Source organism: Hemitrygon akajei, chromosome 8 (genome assembly GCF_048418815.1).
Source record: "Hemitrygon akajei chromosome 8, sHemAka1.3, whole genome shotgun sequence".
NCBI classification, from domain to species: domain Eukaryota; kingdom Metazoa; phylum Chordata; class Chondrichthyes; order Myliobatiformes; family Dasyatidae; genus Hemitrygon; species Hemitrygon akajei.
In genome coordinates, this window is record NC_133131.1 from 136,326,005 (window position 1) to 136,351,399 (window position 25,395).

General features: G+C 38.6%; 1 protein-coding gene across 3 annotated transcripts in view; it reads right to left on the minus strand.

Moving 5' to 3' along the window:
• Positions 1-25,395, minus strand: part of LOC140732281 (protein adenylyltransferase SelO-like) — a 73,202-nt gene that overhangs the window by 38,224 nt on the left and 9,583 nt on the right. For 2 of the 3 annotated variants that reach the window (XM_073054688.1, XM_073054686.1), the window contains exons 2-10: positions 25,188-25,306; positions 24,316-24,444; positions 23,113-23,177; positions 8,623-8,679; positions 8,438-8,536; positions 7,926-7,993; positions 7,721-7,808; positions 4,510-4,579; positions 4,298-4,370 (exon numbers count right to left, since the gene is read on the minus strand). In XM_073054688.1, coding sequence (XP_072910789.1) covers positions 4,298-4,370; positions 4,510-4,579; positions 7,721-7,808; positions 7,926-7,993; positions 8,438-8,536; positions 8,623-8,679; positions 23,113-23,177; positions 24,316-24,444; positions 25,188-25,306 — 768 coding nt within the window. The remainder of the gene's footprint in view (positions 1-4,297; positions 4,371-4,509; positions 4,580-7,720; positions 7,809-7,925; positions 7,994-8,437; positions 8,537-8,622; positions 8,680-23,112; positions 23,178-24,315; positions 24,445-25,187; positions 25,307-25,395) is intronic. The other variant, XM_073054687.1, reaches the window with a different exon arrangement.

The following is a 25,395-nucleotide window of genomic DNA, read 5'->3' on the forward strand; positions in this document are numbered from 1 at the left end:
AATTTGGAGAATTAGTATAAATTTTAATGTACAGTATGATATACCAAGATTCAACTGGCTGAGGGGTCTACATCCAGAGAATCTGAGTCTCAGAATAAGGGATATGCGGAAAGAGCTTGAAATGAATTATTTCACTTTGAAACAGAAGATCTGCTTTGATCTTGATGAATGGCAGAGCAGGTATGAAAAGTCAAATGGCCTATTTCTCCACAATTTCTTTAGTTTTTATGTGTTTATATCAAAGATGAGATGACAGGAATCTGGAAAAATCTATTTCTTTTAGTGTAACCATTCAGTTTTATTACATCCATTTAGAATGTTTTTGCTGCAACATAAGATATATGGCATTTGTCTCCTATGACAGGCAAAAAGCACAGCAAGTGCAGATAATTCAGATGGTAAAAATATATTGTTTAGGCAAGCACAGAGGAGTGCTCAACATACCATGAAGTAAATCAGGACAACAGGGAATGCATTTAAAAAGCAGAAATAATTCCATGGTAGAGGAAAAAGAGGAAATAAAGACAATTTTAAGACCACTATGAAGGTGAATGTCCAAGATTTAGGAAATTAATATATAGGTATTTTTACTGACTAGTTGGCCATGGAAAGAGATAAGAAACAAATGGTTCTCAGCAGATTCCCATGAATAATAGCAATATTCTGATGAGATACTGAAACACAGGGCCAGATAATGTGCATTATCTTCCACAACTTTGAAGATGCTGCCTTGGTAATCAATGTAAACCACACTACTTGACAGAAACTGGATGACCATATTGAAACATGATTGGAATCTAATATTAAGTTCTTATGTAGTATACAAACCCAAAGCATTGTAACATTACAAATATGGATATGCCAGCAGTACTGAAGTGTGTAAAGTGGACAATTCCCCAGTGCCTGACCAAATCTATTCTAACAGGTTGTAAGAAGCAAAGGAAGAAATTAAAAGGGTCCTGTCAGAGACTTTTGTACTTTCCTTAGCCATGGTAGAGACACTGGAAAACTGGGGCTGCAAGGTCAAGCCAGAGAACAACAGGCTAGTGAGATAACATCAGTGGTGGGAACATTACTAGAGGGGATTCTGAGAGACAGGATCAATCTGCATTTGGAAAGGCAAGCACTGATTCAGGATAGTTAGCATGGCTTTAAGAATAGGAAGTGGTGTCTCACAAATCTTTTGAACAGATGACCATGATGATTTAAGGTCATAGATGTTATCTACATAGACATTATTGTGCTTTTAACAAGCTCCTACATGGCAGGCTGGGTCAGAAGGTCAAATCATATGGGAATTAGGGGGCGTTAACAGATTGGATACAAAATTGGCTTTTGACTAGAAGTCAGAGAGTATTAGTGGAGATTTCTGTCGTTTGTCACATATCTTAATTATCTAGACAAGAATGAGGATAACATTATTAGTAGTTTGCAGATTACATCAAAATTGTTGGTGTGGTGGGCAGTGAAAAAGGTTCCAACAGGATCTACATCAGTTGGGAAAGTGCACAAATTAATTTAACTCAAACAAGTGAGAAGTGATGTATTTTGGGAAATTAAACCAAAACAGGACATAAACAGTGAATTACAGGAGAGAGTGTTGTAGAACAAAGGGACCGAAGGGTAGAAGCACACAGTTCCCTGAAATTGGCAACATGGGTGACAAAATAGTGAAGAATAGTATGCTAACCTTCACTGAGTGGGACAGTGAGAATAAGAGTTGGGATGTCCATTATTGCTGAACAAGTCATTAGTGAGATCACACCTGTAATATTGAGTGCAGTTCTGGAAGGTTATGATTAAGCTAGAGAGCATGCAGAAAAGAGTCACAAAGATGCTGCAGGGACTGGAGGGCTAAAGTTATGAAAAGAGGCTGGACTGCTTTTCATGGAGCAAAGGAGCAAAAGGGTGGCTTAAAGATGATTAGAATATCATGAGGGGCACAGATATGACTGTCACATTTTTCCCAGGGTAGGAAAACCTTCAACTACTGGGCATAGGTTTAAGGTGAGAGGAGACAGAATTAAAGGCAACCCGAGAGGCAAGTTTTTTTACTTCAGTAGGACCAACTAGGGTAGGTCTTACACAGTGAATGATAGGGTAGAATGAAGGGATCCGGGAAAACGGGTCCATAATTAAATTGGTGTCACAGATTGACAGGATTATAAAGAAAGCTTTAGGCACATTGGCCTTCCAAATCAAAGTACGGAGTACAGGAGATGGGATGCTATGTTGAAGACATTGATAAGGCATAATTTGGAATACTGTGTGCAGTTTTGGTCATCTACCTACAGGAAAGATGTAAATAAGGTTGAAAGAGTATTGAGAAAATATACAAGGAAGTTGATGGATCTGGAGGACCTGAGTTATAAGGAAAGATTGAATAGGTTAGGACATTATTCCTTGGAACGTAGAAGATTGTGGGGAGATTTGATAGAGGTATACAAAATTATGAGGGGTATAGATAGGATGAATACAAGCAGACCTTTTCCACTTAAGTTGTGTGGGATTACAACCAAAGGTCATGGGTGAAGGGTGAAAGCTGAAAAGCTTAGGGGAACATGAGGGGAAACTTCTTCACTCAGGGTCATGAGAGTTTGGAACTAGCTGCCAGCACAAGTAGTGCATGCGAGCTCGATTTCAATGTTTAAGGAAAGTTTGGATGGTACATGGATGGTAGGGGAAGAGAGTTCAGTACAGGTTGATGGGAACAGTCAGTTTGAATGGTTCGGCTTGAATGTTTCTGTGTTATACTGTCTATGACCTATACAGAATAAGGTGGGTACACGACGTAGCTAAAATTAAAATGTTTAAATGACATTATGACAGGTTCATGGACCATAAATGTTTACAGGAAAACAGGTCAAATGTAAGAAGTCAAAATGTAGGAATTGGGCTGAAAGGCCTTTTCCATGTTATATAACTCACGACTCCATGAGAGATTGTTAGATTTTTAAGTCTCCAGGGAAATATGAAGTAAGAACATTTGCTTTCTTCTCTACTGTTTGTGTTAGATATGTTTAGTTAGTCCAACAGGGGAGCTGTCCACAGAAATCAGATGGTTTTGGGAAAGTTCAAAACAGAAATCAGTTAAGAATCAGAACAAGCAAGAGAATAGGATATGAGGCCTCCTGCAGTATGCTCTAAGTTTTAGATGAATATTAGATTAGAAGAAAGGTGTGCCAAAACTGGTAGGAAAGAACAACTGAAGGATTGCAAACAGTGTTGCAGAATTGGGGGATTGTTTGGAGAACTGCCTGCATAGATACCAACTTGACAGATAAACAGATAACTTTGGCAAGACACACAAAATACTGGAGGAACTCAGCAGACCAGGCAGCATCTATGTTAGAAAGTACAACTGACATCTCAGGCCGAAACCCTTCGGCAGGACTGGAGAGAAAAAGCTGAGGAGTAGATCTGAAAGGTGGGGGAGGGGAGAGAGAAACACCAGGTGATAGGTGAAACCTGGAGGGGAGGGTTGAAGCAAAGAGCTAGGAAGTTGATTGATGAAAGAGACAGAAGATCACAGAAGAAAGCAAAAAAAGGCGGGGGGGGGGTGGGAGGAGCACCAGAGGATGGCAACAGGCTGGCAAAAAGATAACATGGGAGAGGGACAAGGGGATGGGGGATGGTAAAATGGGGGGGGGGGGGCATTACCGGAAGTTTGAGAAATCGATATTCATACCATCAGGTTGGAGGCTACCCAAATGAAATACAAATTGTATTCCATTTCCCATTCACCTCCCTTTGGTGGTCCTTCCCCACCCCTTTTTTCTTCCTTCCATGGCCTTCTGTCTCTTTCACCAATCAAATTCCTAGCTCTTTGCTTCATCCCTCCCCCTCCAAGTTCCACCTCTTGCCTGGTGTTTCAAATCTACTCCTCAGCTTTTTTTCTCCAGTCCTACCATAGGGTTTTGGCCCAATAGGTCAATTGTAAATTTTTTCCATAGATGCTGCCTGGCCTGCTGAGTTCCTCCAGCATTTGTGTGTGTTGCTTAGATTTCCACCATCTGCAGATCTTCCCTTGTTTGTCATTAGATAACTTTGGCATATTACTACAACTGATGCTGAGAGTGAAAATGAACAGCAGTGCAAATGGCATTCTGATTTTCCGAAATTTAGTAACATACTGAGAGAGTCTGAAGAATTGAAAGTAATCGGTCTTTCCAGTGAACATTTTAACATATCTCATAGCAGAATATCAATAAGCTCAAAAATATTCTGTTTCAGCTAAATCTGTTATTGATGCAAATTTTTGAGTAGTTTGACTGGTGCTTTAGATAATATGTCATACCATGTGCAAATCCTACTGACATCCAATGTGCAATAAGATGCGCGGTATCAGTAACAACTTGAGAGAAAAACTCCTGTAATAATAAAGTGATGATAAGAAAAATTTTAGTTAAATTTTTGGCAAGAAAACCAAAATATTTCAATATTGTTAAATATTACATAAATTACCAATTCTATCAATTATACAATGAAATTATGTATCATAAAACATACCAGATACTTGTCTGAACTGGTCACATTTATCAAAGGAAAATGTTGCTCAATAATAAAGTCTGCCAATTTCCTTGAGGGAAGAAAAGAATAATGTATGTGAAGCCACAAGAATAAAAGAAAAATTGTGATAAGCATAAGAACAATATGGGCTTTTGCACAAGTAAAGTGGTGGTTGGACTTGGAAATAATTGACTCAACAGTGGCCTTTAAAATGCTATTGAATGAATATCTGAATGAGAACAAAAGTGTAGGAATGTGGGGAATGTAGCATGGAAGAATCAAATAGGATTGCCTTTGAAAAGAACGGACAAAGTGTCAATGGCACCCCTCCATGCTGCACCATTCTATGATTCTCTGAAATAAATCTCAATGCCGTCTTCAAAATAAAAGGAAGGCCAGGCCCGAAGTAAAACTATCCTACCACATCTTTAAAGAACATATCAGAGTGTTACTTCAGCAGAAAAGCAAATCATTTTACATGGTATAAGATAGCGGTTAAAATAGCTAAGGCAAAAAAAAAACTATAACAGATAGAAAAGTGATCATGCTGAATCTTCCTCTAAAAAGCAGCGTGAGTGAAAGGTTATACAATACTGTGCAAAATACATATATATAGCTAGAGTACCTAAGACTTTTGCACAGTACTCTATCTACTATACGTTTACCAACGTTAACAAGAGCTTAAGACATTTATATATTTATGTCCCCAGGACTTTTGCAAGTACTGTATACTTCAATAAATTCATAAAAGAATCCAGCCCTTTTACACTACTACCCAATTCTTCTGTTATCAGAACAAGGAGCTGACAATCAACCTATTCTTATAAAATAGTTATTTACAATTATAAGGTTGTCTGCTTTCATGTTTATATAAAAAACATTTGACAATAAAATGTGATAGCTAGGTTTTCCAGGTCTTAAGAAAATTGGGAGTTGAAAGCAGATGAGAAGAGTCGAATCTACATGGTGCCTTTATAGCATTCCCTATGGACAGGGGACACGGGAGTTTTTCCTTACAAACTACCCACATTAGTGGGCCATACTATACTACATCAGGTTGCCAAAAGAAACTTGCAGAAAAAGTCAACAGATAAGCCCCAATTATGCTTCCTCTTTGCTTCAAAGTACCTGGTAATATTAGTCATTTAGAATTAACTTGATCCTCTAGCTGCAGAATAAAAGAGTGTCTCTGTTTGATTAAAACAGTACTTTTCAGGCCATTTAATATATTCTCGCAAGGCTACACTTTGTGCATTGCACTTCTGTTGGTGTTACTTGGCTGCAGGAGGGAATGTGATATGTGGGGGGGGGGGGGGGAGTGCTAGAGAAAATCCCATGGACAAAAAGGGAAACTTACCAAGAGATATGTGCAAATCACTCTAATCCAAGTTCACTTCATTTTTCAAATGAGAGTGCTGCTGCCTAAACAATCTTATATTCCACTTTCCTTTATCAACCAAGGATTAGAATTTGAGATTAGAATGCTGGAACTGTATAAACACCACATAAATTGATGCAGTTTTTTAACCAGAGTAGCAACCCAACTAAGAACAATAAACTAGCCACATTTTGCGATTTCTAAGTATTTTTTCTCAGTCAAACATTCTACATTTGCAGTATGCCTAACAAATGAAATTTTGAGATAATGTCACAAAATGTATGTTTAACATGAAAGCTTTCATTAATTCATTCAGCAAGTGGTACACATACAAAATGAGCTGCCAGAGAAACAGTTGAGGTAGGACCAATAACAATATTTAAGAGACATTTAGATAAGTACAGGAAGGGTTTAGAGGGATATAGTGCAAATGGAGGGAAATAGGACTAGCTTAGGTGGCCGCATTAATTGGTACGGGCAAGTTGGACAGAAGTGCCTGTTTACTCTATGACATTAATTGTTACTTTAGTTAACCTTTAAGTTTACTCTATGATTTTAATTGCAACAATTAATATAATTGTCCAAACATGTTATTTATCTTCAATTCACCCATTTTAAAGATCTAATTTAAACAAGAAATGCAACAGAATTAACTCAAAAGAATTTTGACCAAATGCAAATAGAGTCAGATGCACAAATGAGAGAAAACAGTTAAGAACATATTATGGGGAACAAAGAATTAGATAGATCTGCTGATTCATGGAAAGTACAGGAGAATTTTTTGAAGAAGATTACAGTAATTTTGAAAAGAGTGACCCCATTTTCTCTTCCTATACTTTTTGTGTGAAAAATTGCTATGCAAAAGGTACAGAAAACAGGAATACGGAAACTGTTACTGTATCTCTGCCCCCTTGCACGTGCTTAGTCTGGGGAATGGAGAGAAACTTCCCTCAAAACAAGTCAGTACATGGAGATTCCATAGAAATAATGTGACATGTAACTAATAATCTGAGAGGTCTCTAGAGAGGCAGCCAACTAGTTGTGGGAGTTCCATTCAACTGCTTTGAATACAGCAAAGCTAAATTGAATTCTGGCAACTTAGTGACTGTTTTCATCAAAGATCTGCATTATTTGATTGGTAATTGAATTTCAAACTGGTCCCTGCCCAGGACATTTAAATCAGTTGAACCAAGGCAAACCAAGGCTCAGGAAAGATCAAGTCTGAAAAGTTCACAGACCCTGGAATAGGTAAAGGAAAATTAACGTGCACATATGTAACTCAGAAACAGGTGTCAAGTCAAGTCACTTTTATTGTCATTTTGACCATAACTGCTGGTACAGTACATAGTAAAAATGAGACGACGTTTTTCAGGACCATGGTGTTACATGACACAGTACAAAAACTGGACTGAACTACGTAAAAAAAAACAGAGAAAGCTACACTAGACTACAGACCTACACAGGAATGTGTCACATCGCACATTCACTGGATAAACGATTCTATTTTAACTGTCACCTTCCTAACTAATCTAGTTTAAGCAACACACACAAAATGCCTGAGGAACTCAGCAATTCAGGCAACCATCTATGGAAATGAATGAACACTCAACGTTTCATGCCAAAACCCTTCACAGTCCTGAAGAAGGGTCTCAGCCCAAAACATCGACTGTCTCACCTGCTGAGTTCCTCCAGCATTTTCTGTGTGTTGATTTGGATTTCCAGTATCTGCAGATGTTCTCATATTTATAAGCTAGCTTTATGTGGAATGAAAAATATACAATGGCTATGTAACCGTTGATAATTCAACATGGCTGCAAAAATTATTAAAATTACCTTAACAATTCAATCTCTCCAGAGTAAGCTAAAATTTCCAGTGATCCAAAGCGAAACCAAGATTTAGCAACACGAAGAACTATTGCACCTTGAAGAACATAATAAAGACAATAAAATCATATAATCCACCATATCTTAATGTGATGTGAATTTATTTTCATTTTGTTTGAAATTACAGATTTGTGTACTAGCTTAAAATGTGCACCTTTTTCATTCTTCACATTTCCATTGTAGAACTGATCCCTTTGTACATCATCATTGCTTAAAACAATACTGTAGAAAAAGTGGCAACAAAAAAATTTAAGTTCAAGATCATCTAAGTAATTTATATCTAGGCTAGATAAATAATTCAGTAAAATTACAAATTACTTAAATCAACAGCATTACTGTCAATTTTTGAAAAGGTAATCACTAAGCTTTTTTAACTCACAAGATAAAATACAGAGGAAAATGTAGTGAATGTGAATAAGATTCAAGTGAAATACAGAAATCCTTGTGGTGAGACGAGCAAATCTTTTCCAATGTGATCATTTCTGGAAATGAAAATGAAGCAAAAACTAAAACAATAGTGGAAAACACTGTAAGTACTGTAAACTAATTAAAAATAGAAATATTTGGCAACACTTAGCAGGTCAAGCATCTGGATAAAAGGAATATTAATCTTCTCTTGGAACAGTCAGAGATTAACAATTTTTGAGCTGTTTTTTGAATATCTACCTGGCTGCTCTGCTGGTAGGGATTCCAAGATAATTCAGGGCCTCACTACAGAGAAATTCTCTTAATGATGAGCGTAGAACAGCACGACCATCACCATTCCTGGAAAACAATATTTCAGTCAAGAAAAAGCAGTACAGTACTAATTAAAAAATAAGTATTACTGAGTGAAAATATGTCAATGTTACCGAGAGTAAGGAGTCTTCCCAGAGCCTTTTAGTTGGAGCTCCCATCTTGTACCATGCCTGTAATTAGACAGCTGATTTGTAATAAATTATCATATTAATAATGTCACTTCTGACTATTTTAATATCGATAATTTATATTAAAATTGAATTACTTGATTCACTATAATTTCCCAGTAATGGAAACTTAATTGTTAGAAATATCCTTTTACATTTATAGAACATATTACATGTCTTCATTTCAATTCATTATTTGATCTGTAACTATGTTATTATGCAAACACGAGGAAATCTGCAGATGCTGGAAATTCAAACAACACACACAAAATTCAACAAATGCTGGTGGAACACAGCAGGCCAGGCAGCATCTATAGGAAGAAGCACTGTCGACGTTTCGGGCCGAGACCCTTTGATTATGCTTTGATTATTCGATTATGATCATTATGCTGTCATTTGCAAAATGTGCGATGCTTTCCAAAAACATCGTCTGCAAAACTGAAAATGAGATTTTATTTCTTCATTCATTTCATGATGCATATAGTGGAAAAAAACCTGATGACCAGCATAATCTTTCAGCAACAATTGTCACAACCCATCACTCAGAAGGTGACACAGTAGTGTGATGATGGCAGGAGAGTACAGCTATTGTAGATGCTGCCTAACACTTTCAGAAAACTAGGATTAATCAAGACCTCTGAAGCATTATTTGTAAATTTTCACTATGAACATATGGTCCTAATTGTTTTTCATATCCCAAAGATGTGCAGTGGTAGGTTAGATGGCTATTATAAATTGTCTACTTTCTTTACTATCAACACCAATTTTGTATCATTTGTGAATTAACCAATGTTATCTCCTACATTCACATCAAGATCTTTAACGTATAGAAAAGGCAATAGGGTCCTAGCAATGATCATTGGGTTTACAAGCTTTCCGTAACAAGATCATCCAACTTCCATCATCCTCTGCCACTTTTTACCAAGCCAATTTTGGATCCAATTTGCCAACTTAATCTGATTACCTTGGGCTCTAATCTTTTAACCAGTTTTCCACATAGGACCTTGTCAAAGGTTTTTCTGAAGTCTTTATGGACTAGGTCAACCACTCTCACCAATATACTTCTTAACTTGTTAAGAAATCCAATCAAATTGGTCAACTGGATCTCTACCTAACAAATTTATATTGATTATCTTTTAATCCTTGCCTTTCCAATTAATATAGCACATAGAATAGCACAGTGCAGTAACAGACTCTTCAGCCCATAATATTGTGCTGAACTAATGAAATTATCAGTCAAATGCCCAACCACACTAATCCTATCTTTCTACACAATGACCATACCTTTCCATTTCTTGTATATTCATCTGCCATCTAAAAGCCTCTAGAATGCTTCCATCACCACCCCAGGCAGCTCATTCCAAACTTGCCCCACACATCTCCTTTGAACTTAACCCTTCTCACCTGACAAAAAATTCCCTCTGGCATCAAATATTTCAACCCTCAAGAAAAGGTACTGGCTTTCTGTCTATGTCTCTCATAATCTTATAAGATTGGTGGTGATGAAGGCAAATGCAATGTTGGCATTCATTTCTAGAGGTATAGAATATAAGAGCAAGGATGTGATGTCGAGATTCTATAAGTCACCCGTGAAACCACACGAGTATTGTGTGCAGATTTGGGCTCCTTCTTTTAGAAAGGGCATACTGACATTGGAGAGGGTTCAGAGAAGATTCACGAGAATGATTCCAGGAATCAAAGGGTTATCGTACGAGGAACATCTGGCAGTTCTTCACCTGTATTCCCTGGAGTTCAAGAGAATGATCTCATAGAAACATACTGAATTTTAAAAGGCCTGAACAGATTACATATGGCAAAGTTATTTCTCATGTTAGGGGAGTCCAGGACAAGAGGCCACGACTTCAGGATTGAAGGATGTCCATTTAGAACAGAGATGCAGAGTGATTGGCTGCATTTAAGGTAGAAATAAATGGGTTCTAGATTAGTCAGGGCATCAGAGGGTATGAGAGGGTAGGGGACTATAAGAATTGGATCAGCCCATGATTGAATGGCGGAGCAGGCTTGATGGGCTGAATGGACTATTTCCGCTCCTATATCTTATAGTCTTATAAACTTCTGTCACATCTTCTCACAACTTCTACCACACTGAAGTATCAACCTAAATTTGTCCGACCTCTCCTTGTAGCGTATATTCTGATCCAGGAAGCATCCTGGTAAACCTCTTCTGGAGCCTCTCTAAAGCCTCCACATCCTTCCTATAATGGAGTGACCATGAATGCAATACTTCAGATGTAGTCTAACTAGAGTTTTATAAAGCTGCAACATAATCTCTTGACTCCTGAACTTAATTCTTCAACTAATAAAAGCAAACATGCTATATGCCTTTACTAATCTATCAACCCATGTCAACACTTTCAGAGCTATGGACACAGACCCCAAATTCCCTCTGTACATCAGCAGTCATCAGTCTTGCCATCAACAGCGTTCTTGTCTCCTTCCATCTGGGAGCATTTAAATTCCATCTGTCATTTTTCTGTCCATTTCTGCAACTGATCTATATCACATCATGTCCTTTGCCAATCTTTTATACCAATCATTTGTAAACTTACTAGCTTGCCCATTTACATTTTCATCCAGGTCATTTAACAAATAGCAGAGGTCCCAGTATGGATCCCTGAAGAACATCATTAGTGACAGACCACCAGCTAGATTAAGCCCCATCGACCAATACTCTCTGTCTTCTATGGACAAGCCAAATCTGAATCCAAATTCCAAATCACTGTCAATCTCATGTTTAAATTTCTGAATGAGCCTCTCATGAAGAACCATGTCAAGTGCCTTACTAAAATCCACAGACAACACCCACAGCTCTACTTTCGTCAATCATTTTCAGCGCCTACTCCAAAAACTCTATCAAAGTAGTAAAATGTGGCCTGCATGACACATATCAACGCTGACTGTTCTTAATCAGGCATTGGTTTTCCAATTCCTCATAAATCCTAACCCTCAGAACCCTCTCCAGTAACTTCCCTCCAAATGACATGAGACTCATTGGTCTATAGGTTCCAGGATTATCCTTATTTCCCTTTTTGAATAATGGAAGAACATTGGAGGGAGGCGAATGTTGTACCCTTGTTCAAAAAAGGTAGTAGGGATAGTCTGGGTAATTATAGACCTGTGAGCCTTACGTCTGTGGTGGGAAAGCTGTTGGAAAAGATTCTTAGAGATAGGATCTATGGGCATTTAGAGAATCATGGTCTGATCAGGGACAGTCAGCATAGCTTTGTGAAGGGCAGATTGTGTCTAACAAGCCTGATAGAGTTCTTTGAGGAGATGACCAGGCATATAGATGAGGGTAGTGCAGTGGATGTGATCTACATGGATTTTAGTAAGGCATTTGACAAGGTTCCACACAGTAGGCTTATTTAGAAAGTCAGAAGGCATGGGATCCAGGGAAGTTTGGTCAGGTGGATTCAGAATTGGCTTGCCTGCAGAAGGCAGAGGGTCGTGGTGGAGGGAATATAATCAGATTGGAGGGTTGTGACTAGTGGTGTCCCACAAGGATCTGTTTTGGGACCTCTATTTTTCGTGATTTTTATTAACGACCTGGATGTGGGGGTAGAAGGGTGGGTTGGCAAGTTTGCAGGCGACACAAAGGTTGGTGGTGTTGTAGATAGTGTAGAGAATTGTCGAAGATTGCAGAGAGACATGGATAGGATACAGAAGTGGGCTGAGAAGTGGCAGATGGAGTTCAACCCGGAGAAGTGTGAGGTGGTACACTTTGGAAGGACAAACTCCAAAGGCAAAATACAAAGTAAATGGCAGGATACTTGGTAGTGTGGAGGAGCAGAGGGATCTGGGGGTACATGTCCACAGATCCCTAAAAGTTGCTTCAAAGGTAGATAGGGTAGTTAAGAAAGCTTATGGGGTGTTAGCCTTCATAAGTCAAAGGATAGAGTTTAAGAGTTGCGATGTAATGATGCAGCTCTATAAAACTCTGGTTAGGCTACACTTGGAGTACTATGTCCAGTTCTGGTCGCCTCACTATAGGAAGGATGTGGAATCATTGGAAAGGGTACAGAGGAGATTTACCGGGATGCTGCCTGGTTTAGAGAGTACTCCTTATAATCAGAGATTAAGGGAGCTAGGGCTTTACTCTTTGGAGAGAAGGAGGATGAGAGGAGACATGATAGAGTTGTACAAGATATTAAGAGGAATAGATAAGAGTGGATAGCTAGCGCCTCTTCCCCAGGGCACCACTGCTCAGTACAAGAGGATATGGCTTTAAGGTAAGGGGAGGGAAGTTCAAGGTGGATATTAGAGGAAGGTTTTTTACTCAGAGAGTGGTTGGTGCGTGGAATGCACTGCCTGAGTCAGTGGTGGAGGCAGATACGCTAGTGAAGTTTAAGAGACTACTAGACAGGTAAATGGAGGAATTTAAGGTGGGGGGTTATATGGGAGGCAGGGCTTGAGGGTCGGCACAATATTGTGGGTGGAAGGGCCTGTAATGTGTTGTACTTATTCTATGTTCTATTAGCTACTTGCCAATCCTCTAGGACCTTGCCTCTGGTTGGAGAAGAAATTAAGATATCGGTTAAGGCCCCTAGAATTTAATCTCTCAATAATCTGGTATATCCCATCAGGCCCTGGGGACATCCACCGCAAAGTTCAAGGTAAATTTATTACCAAAGTATGTATCTGTCACCATATACTACCCTGAGATACATTTTCTTGTGGGCATTCACAGCAAATACAAAGTAATACAATAGACTCAATGAAAAACTGTACCCTTACAAACAACCAATGTTCAAAAGATAAATTGTGCAAGTACACAAAAGAAAAAAAAATCAACAAATAATAAAACAGCTTAATGTTCTTTAAGATACCCAACACTCCTTAATTCTCTTATAATATCCTTGTTATAGTCCAGTCCGGGGCCCGTATTCTGGGTCTTGATCCGGTCCACGGACTCTGGACACCGGGTCTTGTAGCTGTCCCTCCTTTCACCTTTAAACCCAAATAGTATCATCTTGGCTTAAGGAGGTGCACCTGAGACCTATCGGCTGGCAGGTGTATATATAGGGGCTCTGGAACTGAGTCTAGTTAGGGGGTTGTCCAGTTTGCCTGGCTATCCTATTTTGACCCTGGCTTGGAGTATCTACTGTTAATCATCTAGTTCTGTAAGTCTGTTCTTGTAGTCACCCTGGACTGAGCTCCCTTCTGATCCCTTGCCTCTGTTGGGTAAGCAGGTCAGGCTGCTATTGCCTGGTGGGGGGGAAATCTGACCCTTTCCTACCCCTTGCTTCTGATGGGTTGTGCCCTGCAACCTGCCCAGGTGCTCTGTGTCTTGCCCAGGCCCCTGTGTTCCTGCCTGGGAGGTGGCCCTGCCCAGGAGCTATGTGGCCTACCCAGGGGGCTATCCTCCCAGTGTTCCTTGTCCCATAGACCCATCCTCTGCCATGAGCTCCAGGGTCCTGCCTCTGCCATGAGCTCTCTGAACCCCAGGATCACTGTTGCATGCCATGGTCTCCCCATCTTGTTGTTCCTGTCCTGGCCCTAGTACCTCAGTGCCTATGTCCTGCATTTGGGTCCAGCCTCCATGTCCCCTTGTGACAGTCTTAGCAAATTAGCACATTGTACACTGATCTAACTCTCCTCCATGTCCTTCTGATGTAAAGTACTCATTTAGGACTTCACACACATCCTCCACCTTTCCTCCATTATCCCTGCGATGTCTAATGTGCTCCCTAGTTGTCCTCTTGCTCTCTATATATGTATAGAATGCTTTGGGATTCTCTTTAATCCTACTTGCTGTGGCCTTTTCTCCTAGTTTTCCTAATTCCATTCTTGAGTTCTTTTCTGGCTTTCTTGTATTCCACAAAGGCTCTCTTTGATTTTAGTTTCTTAAACTTCACATCTTTTTCTTTGTGAATAAATTCACCACCTCTCTCAACATGCAAGTTTCCCTTACTGTACTATCCTTGTCCTTACTGGAACATATGTCCTGTAGTCCTGCAGATGGACTTTAAATGCCATCCACAGGTCAGATGTGGATTTCCCCCAAAACAGCTATTCTTGATTAACTCTCCCACAAGGTCCATACTTAATCCTTGTACATAGCTATCTTAAAATTTAAGTCGTGATCACTGTTGCCCAATTGTTCTCCCACTGAAAGGTCAGTCACTTGGCCAAGCTCATTACTCAATACAAGGTCCAGGTCTTTAAAATTGTGTTTTGTTTTTTTTCCCAATAACCTCCCAATGCCTGACTATTGACTCATAGGCCTGTAATTACCTGCCTTATTTGTGTTGTCTTTCTTAAATAAAGTACATTTGCAGTCTTCCAGTAATCTGCACTTCACCTGCTTCAGTGAAGGTTTAAAAATCTCTGCAAAGTGCACCAGCAGTCTCCTTCCTGGATCTGTTAGCAGCCTGAGTTAAATATCATTAGGTACTAGGAATTTATCAATTTTAGAACCACTAAATCTTAGGTTCACTAAGACATCTTTTTAATGGTTCTAAAATGTCACAATTTTCCTTCCCAAATTTTCTAACTACAGTACCTCTCTCTTTAGTGAATATAAGTGGGAAATATTTATTTATTTAAAAATACAGCACGGAGTAGATTATTCAAGCCCTTCCGGCCAAGCTGGAACAACAACCCCTTGATTTAACCCTAGACTAAACACAGAACAATTTACAATGACCAGTTAACCTACTAACCAAACTGTGGGAGGAAACCAGAGTACCCATGGAAAACCCACATATTCCATGAGGAGAACGACCAAACTCCATACAGAGGCTGCTGAGATTGAACTCCAAACTGATGCCCTGAACTGCAACAGTGTTGCGCTAACTGCTACACTACCATGGACCTCACCAACATCGTCTGGCTCCAAGCACAAATTGCCCCTGTGGACCCTACTGGTCTTGCTCTTTCCTTGATTATTGTCATCCCTTTAATATGCACATACTTGTTTCCTCTCTTTGCCCTCCTAAAATCTGAGATAAGGAAGAAAATTTGTTCTTACAGAATTTCTGTAAGGAAAATAACTACCGTTACTAAACGTTAGGACATTGAGTAAAGTTGAATAGTTCAAAAATTAAGTTGCAATAGTATATGTAATTTCTGAATCATTGCTTAGAGGACTGTGTACAGTTTTGGTCATCCTGTTATAAGAAACATGTGGTTAAACTGGAAGACGTGCAGAAAAAGATTTCCAAGAATGTTGGCATGACTAAAAGGCCTGAAGTATATGGACGGGTCAGCAGGCTAGGTCACAATTCCTTGGCAAAATATTTAAAATTATGAGAGGCATAGATAGGTGCAAGGTAATAGTGTTTCCCCAGGGTAGAAGAGTCCAAAACCAGTGGGCATACCCCATAGATTTAGGTTCACGACTGTCTCATTTAATGGTTCCAAAATGCTGCTCTTCCTCATGCTTATTTCTTCTATTATCCCCAAACTGTCATCAAGCTTCAACTGTGAATTAATGGAAATTTACTTCAGATAAATATTGGAAAAGCTGATGCAATTATCTTTATTACCTGCTCTCCAGCTCCATTCTCGTACCATCAACTCCATCAATCTCACAACTAACTGCATGAATTTGAATTTTGATGTGATATTTCAACACAATAGTTTGGGACCACTTTAATATTAAGACAATTCTGTAACATTACCCAACTGCATCCTACCTCAGCTTATCTTCTAGTGCAAATGTTCATGATTCTATTACCTCTGAATATTCCAAAGCAGTGATAGTTGACCATTTTCATTAATATCTTCAAACTTGAGCTCATTCACAACTCTCAAGTCTGCAGCCTAATTTGCATTATCCCATTCGTTCATCAGCTCTATTCTGGCTGACTTTAGAAATGCTTCAACTGTAAAATTCTCATCCTTTAAAAAACAACTTCATGCCCTTGCACTGCTTCATCTTTTGCAGATCTGACAAATTTCATTTCATCACATTCTTTTAGGCATTGTATACATTGATGATGCTATTTAAATATAAATTATCATTCTATTTTCCATCTTCCATCTCGCAGGTAAGTGCACACCTCTGCAAGGGTTAATTATGCTCCCGTCTGACCAAGGTATACAGTGCCTTGTAAAATTATTCAGCCCCCAATCCTTTATTCACATAAATGAGCATTACAAACAGGAATTTTGATTAATTTAACTGAATTTTTAAATTTATGAATCATATGTTCCTTTGCTCACAGTAGAACCAAAAAAACTGGGAAAATAGTAAAGCATGAAAAACTAAAAACTAAAAATTCAATAACTGAAATGTAGTTGCAGTTCAAAAGTATTAATGCAGTTCAGTACTTAGTTGAACCACCACTCCCAGCTATTACAGATGGTAGTCTTTTGATTAAGTCTCTATAAGCTTTGCACAATGTGATGGATAAAAATTTGCTCACTCCTTCTTGCAAAATTGCTCAAGCTGTGCCAGATTAGTTGGATAACGATGGTGGACAGCAATCTTGAGGTCTTGCCAGTGATGTTAATAGGCTTAAGGTCAGGATTCTGATTGGGCCACTCAAGGGCATCAATTGTCTTCAATTGAAGCCACTCCATGTTTGCTCTGGCCATGGATAGAAGATTGGCTGGTGGGCAGGAAGCAAAGAGTGGGAATAAAGGAGGCCTTCTCTGGTTGGCTACTGTTGTGCATCGGGTCAGTTCTGGAACTTTTTCATGTTATATGTCAATGAACTGGATGAAGGAATTGATGACTTTGGATTAATTTGCAGATGATATAAAGATAGGTGGAGGGTCAGGTAGTGTTGAGGAAGCAGGTTGTCTTCAAGATCATTTAGGCAGTTTGAGAGAATGAGCAAAAAAGTGGCAGATAGAAAATGGTGCATGCACTTTGGTAGAGGGAATAAAGGTGTGGACTATTTTCTAAATGTAGAGAAAATTCAAAAATCTGAGGTTCAAAGGGACTTTGAGTCCTTGTGCAGGGTTCCCTAAATGTTAAAATGCAGGTTCAGTGGTGGTAAGTGTTATGTTTCGTAACTAAACATTAAATTAATTCAAAAAAACACACAGGAGTATGAAATATGGGTCTCACTTTGTGAGGTGTTTAAGTGAGGTGCACTCGTATTGCATGATATATGCAATTAATGTATTTTTACATATGTGTAATGAAATATTTAAGGAACAAAAATGCTTAAATATATATAGACATAAGGTTACTCAAATATAACTAAAACATTAAATACACAACACATCCTGCTTAGCTATAAACTCAATAGAATACATCTCCACTATATACACAGCATACTATATAACTCAACTACTATATAATCACAGTATAGTCAAATTTTTTTTTAAATTGTTCCATTCAGGCTGAAATATTTCATCGCTGTGGAGGCTTTCTTACTCTTGTGAAGTAATGCCTTTCCTGAAAAAGAGGTCACGCTGCTTGGCTGGTGAGGCTTGTGGCTCTGAAACAATCTCAGGTTCTGAGGCCTCTCCGATGTGGTGGTTGTAGGCATTGACTCTGAGACTGTAGGAAGTGGGTCTGACAACTCTGGACACCTTCCTTCTCCTTTCGCTTTTACGAAAAAAAGATGCCCGCTTTATATGTGTGTTTACCCCAAGAAAGACTACCATGACCATGAAGCCTTGTGCGGGCAGTTGCGTGCATATGCTTGTACGTGCGTACACATGTAGGCGTGTACGTGCACGTGTTTAAGTGCCGATTATTTTTCCCTCCAAATCGATTTTGGCTCGCTGTCTTCCCAATTTTGATAAGTAAAACTACACTGTACATACAATATTTTTACTTTATATAGGCTGTATATTTATCATATCATTCCTGCTCTTACTATATGTTAGTGCTACTTTAGGTTCATGTGTTATTTGGTATGATTTGGTAGGTTTTTTTTTGGGTCTGGGAACGCTCAAAAAATTTTCCCATATTAATTAATGGTAATTGCTTCTTCGCTTTACAGCATTTCAGCTTACAAATGGTTTCATAGGAACGCTCTACCATCAGTTAGCGAGAGAAACCTGTACTCACAAATGCCAAATGTTTACACTAGCTGAAGCTTCTTGAACTTTCTTCCAGCTTAAAACCAAGCCACATTTGGCAAGTAATTCCCTGATACACATCAGAAGCTTTCTCAGATATGTTGCCTACAAGAAGTTTTAATCAGACCACTGCTTTCATCTATCAGATTTTTCATCAACAGCATGCAGGTTAATGTTCTTTTTGAAATTACAACTTGACGCTTTAGCATTCTCTCTTCCTTGTGCAGACCATTTATTTCTGTCTGCCTGACGTGCTCATTGCATGAGTCCTACTTTGCTGCATTTTCTGCACGTTTCACCTTAAACCTGCATTTGTTTGGTGAATGAGTCCCTGCCACAACAGTAACACAATTTGTTGGGCCAGGATGATTTCTGTTTAAACACTGCAATTTTATTCACGCTCACTTTCATTCCTGACTGCAACTCATTTAGTTCTGTTTCCATTGATACAGCAATTTCCACTACTTGTTTGAATGTAAGTTGTACTTCAGTTCGGAACCGTTTTTGAATGTCTTATTTTAAGATTCCGCAAACTAAATGATTTCTCAGTGCATCACTTAGCCCATTACCACCCTGACAGTACTCAGACAATTTCTTCAATTCAGCCATGTATGCTGAAATGAACTCCCCTTCCTTTTGATTCTGCTTATGAAAACTGAACCATTCTGCAATCAACAATGGCTTTGGCTCTAAGTGTTCTAGCACCACTTTACAATACCAGCAAAGCTCTCTTTTCTGATATTTGGTTGGAGCTGTCAAACTTTGAAGCAAGCTATATGCCTTTAAACCTAAAGAGCTCAGCAAAATTGGCACTCATTTATCATTGACTATTTCATTTGCTTCAAAATACCAATAGTTCCGTATACATGAGCCAATTAGCCATTGTGTAATCAAGCTAATCAATCTGCTTTTTAATGATTATCACCCAGTACTCACTCATTATGAACCCTGAATTTTTCTGTTTATGGCCTTTTTTAATTCAGTGACTCTGCATGTGTTATGTTGCTTAAATTCAATGTTCCTCGCAGCATTTTATAACCATATAACCATATAACAATCACAGCACGGAAACAGGCCATTCCGGCCCTCCTAGTCCGTGCCGAACTCTTAATCTCACCTAGTCCCACCTACCCGCACTCAGCCCATAACCCTCCACTCCTTTCCTATCCATATACCTATCCAATTTTACCTTAAATGACACAACTGAACTGGCCTCTACTACTTCTACAGGAAGCTCATTCCACACAGCTATCACTCTCTGAGTAAAGAAATACCCCCTCGTGTTTCCCTTAAACTTTTGCCCCCTAACTCTCAAATCATGTCCTCTCGTTTGAATCTCCCCTACTCTCAATGGAAACAGCCTATTCACGTCAACTCTATCTATCCCTCTCAACATTTTAAATACCTCGATCAAATCCCCCCTCAACCTTCTACGCTCCAATGAATAGAGACCTAACTTGTTCAACCTTTCTCTGTAACTTAAGTGCTGAAACCCAGGTAACATCCTAGTAAATCGTCTCTGCACTCTCTCTAATTTATTGATATCTTTCCTATAATTCGGTGACCAGAACTGTACACAATATTCCAAATTTGGCCTTACCAATGCCTTGTACAATTTTAACATTACATCCCAACTTCTGTACTCAATGCTCTGATTTATAAAGGCCAGCGTTCCAAAAGCCTTCTTCACCACCCTATCTACATGAGACTCCACCTTCAGGGAACTATGCACTGTTATTCCTAGATCTCTCTGTTCCACTGCATCCCTCAATGCCCTACCATTTACCCTGTATGTTCTATTTGGATTATTCCTGCCAAAATGTAGAACCTCACACTTCTCAGCATTAAACTCCATCTGCCAACGTTCAGCCCATTCTTCTAACCGGCATAAATCTCCCTGCAAGCTTTGAAAACCCACCTCATTATCCACAACACCTCCTACCTTAGTATCATCAGCATACTTACTAATCCAATTTACCACCCCATCATCCAGATCATTTATGTATATTACAAACAACATTGGGCCCAAAACAGATCCCTGAGGCACCCCGCTAGTCACCGGCCTCCATCCCGATAAACAATTATCCACCACTACTCTCTGGCATCTCCCATCTAGCCACTGTTGAATCCATTTTATTACTCCAGCATTAATACCTAACGACTGAACCTTCTTAACTAACCTTCCATGTGGAACTTTGTCAAAGGCCTTGCTGAAGTCCATATAGACTACATCCACTGCCTTACCCTCGTCAACATTCCTCGTAACTACTTCAAAAAATTCAATAAGGTTTGTCAAACATGACCTTCCACGCACAAATCCATGCTGGCTACTCCTAATCAGATCCTGTCTATCCAGATAATTATAAATACTATCTCTAAGAATACTTTCCATTAATTTACCCACCACTGATGTCAAACTGACAGGTCTATAATTGCCAGGCTTACTTCTAGAACCCTTTTTAAACAATGGAACCACATGAGCAATACGCCAATCCTCCGGCACAATCCCTGTTTCTAATGACATCTGAAAGATCTCCGTCAGAGCTCCTGCTATCTCTACACAAACTTCCCTCAAGGTCCTGGGGAATATCCGGTCAGGACCCGGAGATTTATCCACTTTTAAATTTCTTAAAAGCGCCAGTACTTCCACCTCTTTAATTGTCATAGGTTCCATAACTTCCTTACTTGTTTCCCACACCTTACACCATTCAATATCCTTCTCCTTAGTGAATACCGAAGAGAAGAAATCGTTCAAAATCTCTCCCATCTCCCTCGGCTCCACACATAGCTGACCACCCTGATTCTCTAAGGGACCAATTTTATCCCTCACTATCCTCTTGCTTTTAATATAACTGTAGAAGCCTTTCGGATTTACTTCCACCTTATTTGCCAAACCAAACTCGTAACTTCTTTTAGCTTTTCTAATCTCTTTCTTAAGTTTCCTTTTACATTCTTTATATTCCTCGAGCAATTCCTTTACTCCATGCTGCCTATATCTATTGTAGACATCCCTCTTTTTTCGAACCAAGTTTCTAATATCCCTTGAAAACCATGGCGCTTTCAAACCTTTAACCTTTCCTTTCAACCGAACAGGAACATAAAGATTCTGTACCCTCATAATTTCACCCTTAAATGACCTCCATTTCTCTATTACATCCTTCCCATAAAACAACTTGACCCAATCCACTCTCTCTAAATCCCTGCGCATCTCCTCAAAGTTAGCCTTTCTCCAATCAAAAATCTCAACTCTAGGTCCAGTCCTGTCCTTCTCCATAATTATATTGAAGCTAATGCTATTGTGATCACTGGACCCGAAGTGCTCCCCAACACATACATCTGTTACATACATACATTTTTTTTCTCAGTTTGAACACCTTGCTCCCTTTTAACAGGTCAGGCGCCATCTCGGGTTCATTTCCAAAATACCTCATTTCCAATTTTTTTTGTAACTTCAAAACACTGAATTAATTTAATGAAATGCACAGGACTCCAAATACACGTCTGACTTTGTCTATAAGTGAGGTGTACATCTATCGCATGATCTATGCAAGTAACATTTTTACATATAACTTGTAATTATTTAAAGAACAAGAATGCTTAACCAGCCTCTATACATATATACACACACACACACACACATATCTATATATATAAAATTACTCAAATATAACTGAAATATTAAATGCACAACAGTAAGGAGGGCAAATACAATGTTGGCATTCATTTCAAAAGGATTATAATACAAAAGTGCAGTCAATCAGCATTAGGGAGTATAATGAGCATTTTTTGGTCTCTTATCTAAGAAAAGTTGTGCTAGCATTGGAGAGGGTCATGAGAAAGATCCCAGGAATGAAAAAGTCAATATATGAAGAACATTTGATGACTCTGGCCCTCTACTCACTGGAGTTTAGGAGAATGGGGTTTGGAATCTCATGGAAATCTATCGAATATTAAAGAGCCTAGATAGAGTGGATGTGGAGAGGATGTTTCCTATAGTGGATGAGTCCAGAACGAGAGGCAACAATCTCCATATAGAGGGACAAGTTTCTTTAACTTAAAGGTGGTGAATCTGTGAAATTCATTGCCATAGATGGCTGTGAAGGCCTAGTCATTGGGTCTATATATATGGTGAAGGTTAATGGGTTCTAGATTGATCAGAACATCAAAGGTTACAGACAGAAGGCAGGAGAATGGGGTTGAGAGAGATAATAAATCCGCCATGATGTAATGGTGGAGCAGACTTGTTGGATTGAATAGCCTAATTCTGCTCTTATGTCTTAATAGTCTTGTATAGCTTAAGATCTTACTAGATTTATATAAAGCATTATTAATGATGTTCATTGTCATGATTTGCTGAATTCCTCTATCATGTTTTTCTACATAGGTCAAATTATAGACATTCAGTTCAAACTTAATAATTTCTTTATTTACCTGTTGACATATGCTCCTAGAAAATGAGCCCTTCCATCGCCCAGTTGACCAGCCCAAACACCAAACTGAGTAAAAAGACAGAAAAAAATTAATCAGTCTGTTTGCAAATACACAAGAAAACAGCTTTTAAGAAATGTCAGTTGAAAATGTACACTTATTAGCCATCTGGTTGACATTTTCCAAATAAAATGTGCCACAAATTTTGGTACCATATGAACTTTGCTCATGCAACTGGTGAATAAGGACAATGAGCTCAGCACATCAGGACATAACAACCAATTTTATTCTAAACTGAAGAGCTGCTTGCCATTTCTAGCAGAGATCAAATTACTTTTACCAAGTTCAGCAAATGAACCAGACATAATTTGGTCTTTACAACCCAGTACAGTAAAACTCTGACAATCTACTTTCTGACTATTTGGATATCCCAATGGTTTGCTATCATCCCTCCTGACTTTCTAGGGCTCCAGTTCCCTTACTCCTTTTCATTTTACTGGGTTTCATTCCATTTGCTGGGTCTCTAGTTCCCAAGATCCTTTACTACTTACTGGGGACTTGATTCCCAGGCTCCTTTTCCACCCACCAGGGCCCACTGGGGCTCTAGTTCCTGCACTTTCCCTTCATTAGGGTCCTAATCTTGCACTCCCTCTCCATTCAATAAGGCCCCAGGTCCCACTTATCAGTTTGAAAATCCACCTGCCACTACCTAGTTTATATCAAAGTACAATTTTTTTCTGTACTATGCAGAATATTTTACATCATTTAAGTTTTTAACCACTCTTCCACAACTGTGCCTTCCTCCTTATTCAAAGACAAAGTTATGACCATCCTAATATATGTCAGTACGGCCCAAATCAGAGACAGGTGTAAAGATCATTTGAGGGCACTAGAGTTTCCAAGCATCATTACTTCTCACCTTCTTGAATATCAAGTAAATTTCTACATTTGTGTATTTCCAATGTCCATAGAAAATGAGGTCAGCATTGATTCACACACCTACATTGTGGCCAATTTACCACCAACCAATACATTTTTGGGATGTAGAAAGAAATAAGAGAAAACTGGAACCACGAGGCAGCAGCATAACTAACTGCACCACTGACCCACTCCTCCAACAAAAAAAATAAAAACATTGGTACAACAATTGCTTCAAATTACATTTAAAGTTTTACAAAGGATTTAAATAACATACATCCATTTTACCTGATGACCACCATATCTGTGGGCTAGAGGGATCGATCCAGGCAGAACTCTTGCTCCACTAACAAACTGAATAAATTCCTTGGTCGCAGTAATGGACGCATCCAAGTCCAAAATATCTTCCACAACTTCCTGATATAAATATTGTACATTAAAGAACAGTTACTATGTTTTATGTGGTCATGCTGGATTTTTCATTTTACTGAATCTACATGGTTAAAAAGTTAAATAAAATAAAATAGTAAATCACTAAAAGTTAAGGGGGATGAAAATCTGAATATATTATACTACAACCAATCTTATCATTTATACAAATTAAGATGCACAGTTTACAATAAACAGTATGTAGTTGATGTACATTGCAAAATACACTATGAAATAATATGAAAAACCAGATTTTTTTTCATAATACGTATGAAGAAAATTGAGATAATCACATACTTCAGCGCTATTTATTACATATGGGTTTAGAATCAAACATTTGTTTAACTTCATTATGCAAGATGAATTGAAAATTTCAAAAATGAAATAGTTGGGATTTTATCAGCCAAGAATATTAAGGGAATGGTAATCAAGACACGTAAGTGAAATGAACCACCATCAAATTTTAAAAAAGCATACAGGTGCAAAAAGCTAAATGGCTTTTTCCTGTTCCTATATTCTCAGTCAAGTTGGTAGACGAAGTTTGACATGAGTGGCAGAAAAAAGGGTAAAAGTTACACAATTATGTTATAATCTCAAGCAGCATTATATATTAATACTAATACAAATTAAGAACAATGATTTTGTTTAACACAGAAATAATTCCAATGTAAGTGCCCATTTAATCTACTTATTTTGTATAAACATAAAGGACCATGATGGTCTATGGAAACCTTTGATACTGCTACCAGTGTGACCAGAGACTTGAAAGGTGTTGGCTGGACTGCAGAAAAAATACATTCTCTTACTTGGCGCACATAATTTTGTCTGATAGGGTCGAGTGGAAAAGAATCTGTAATAAAAATGATAATAAAATTTCAAAATAGCAGAATACTTCTATTGAGGTTAAACTTAACATTGGTTAGAAAGTGTGGCCTCAAC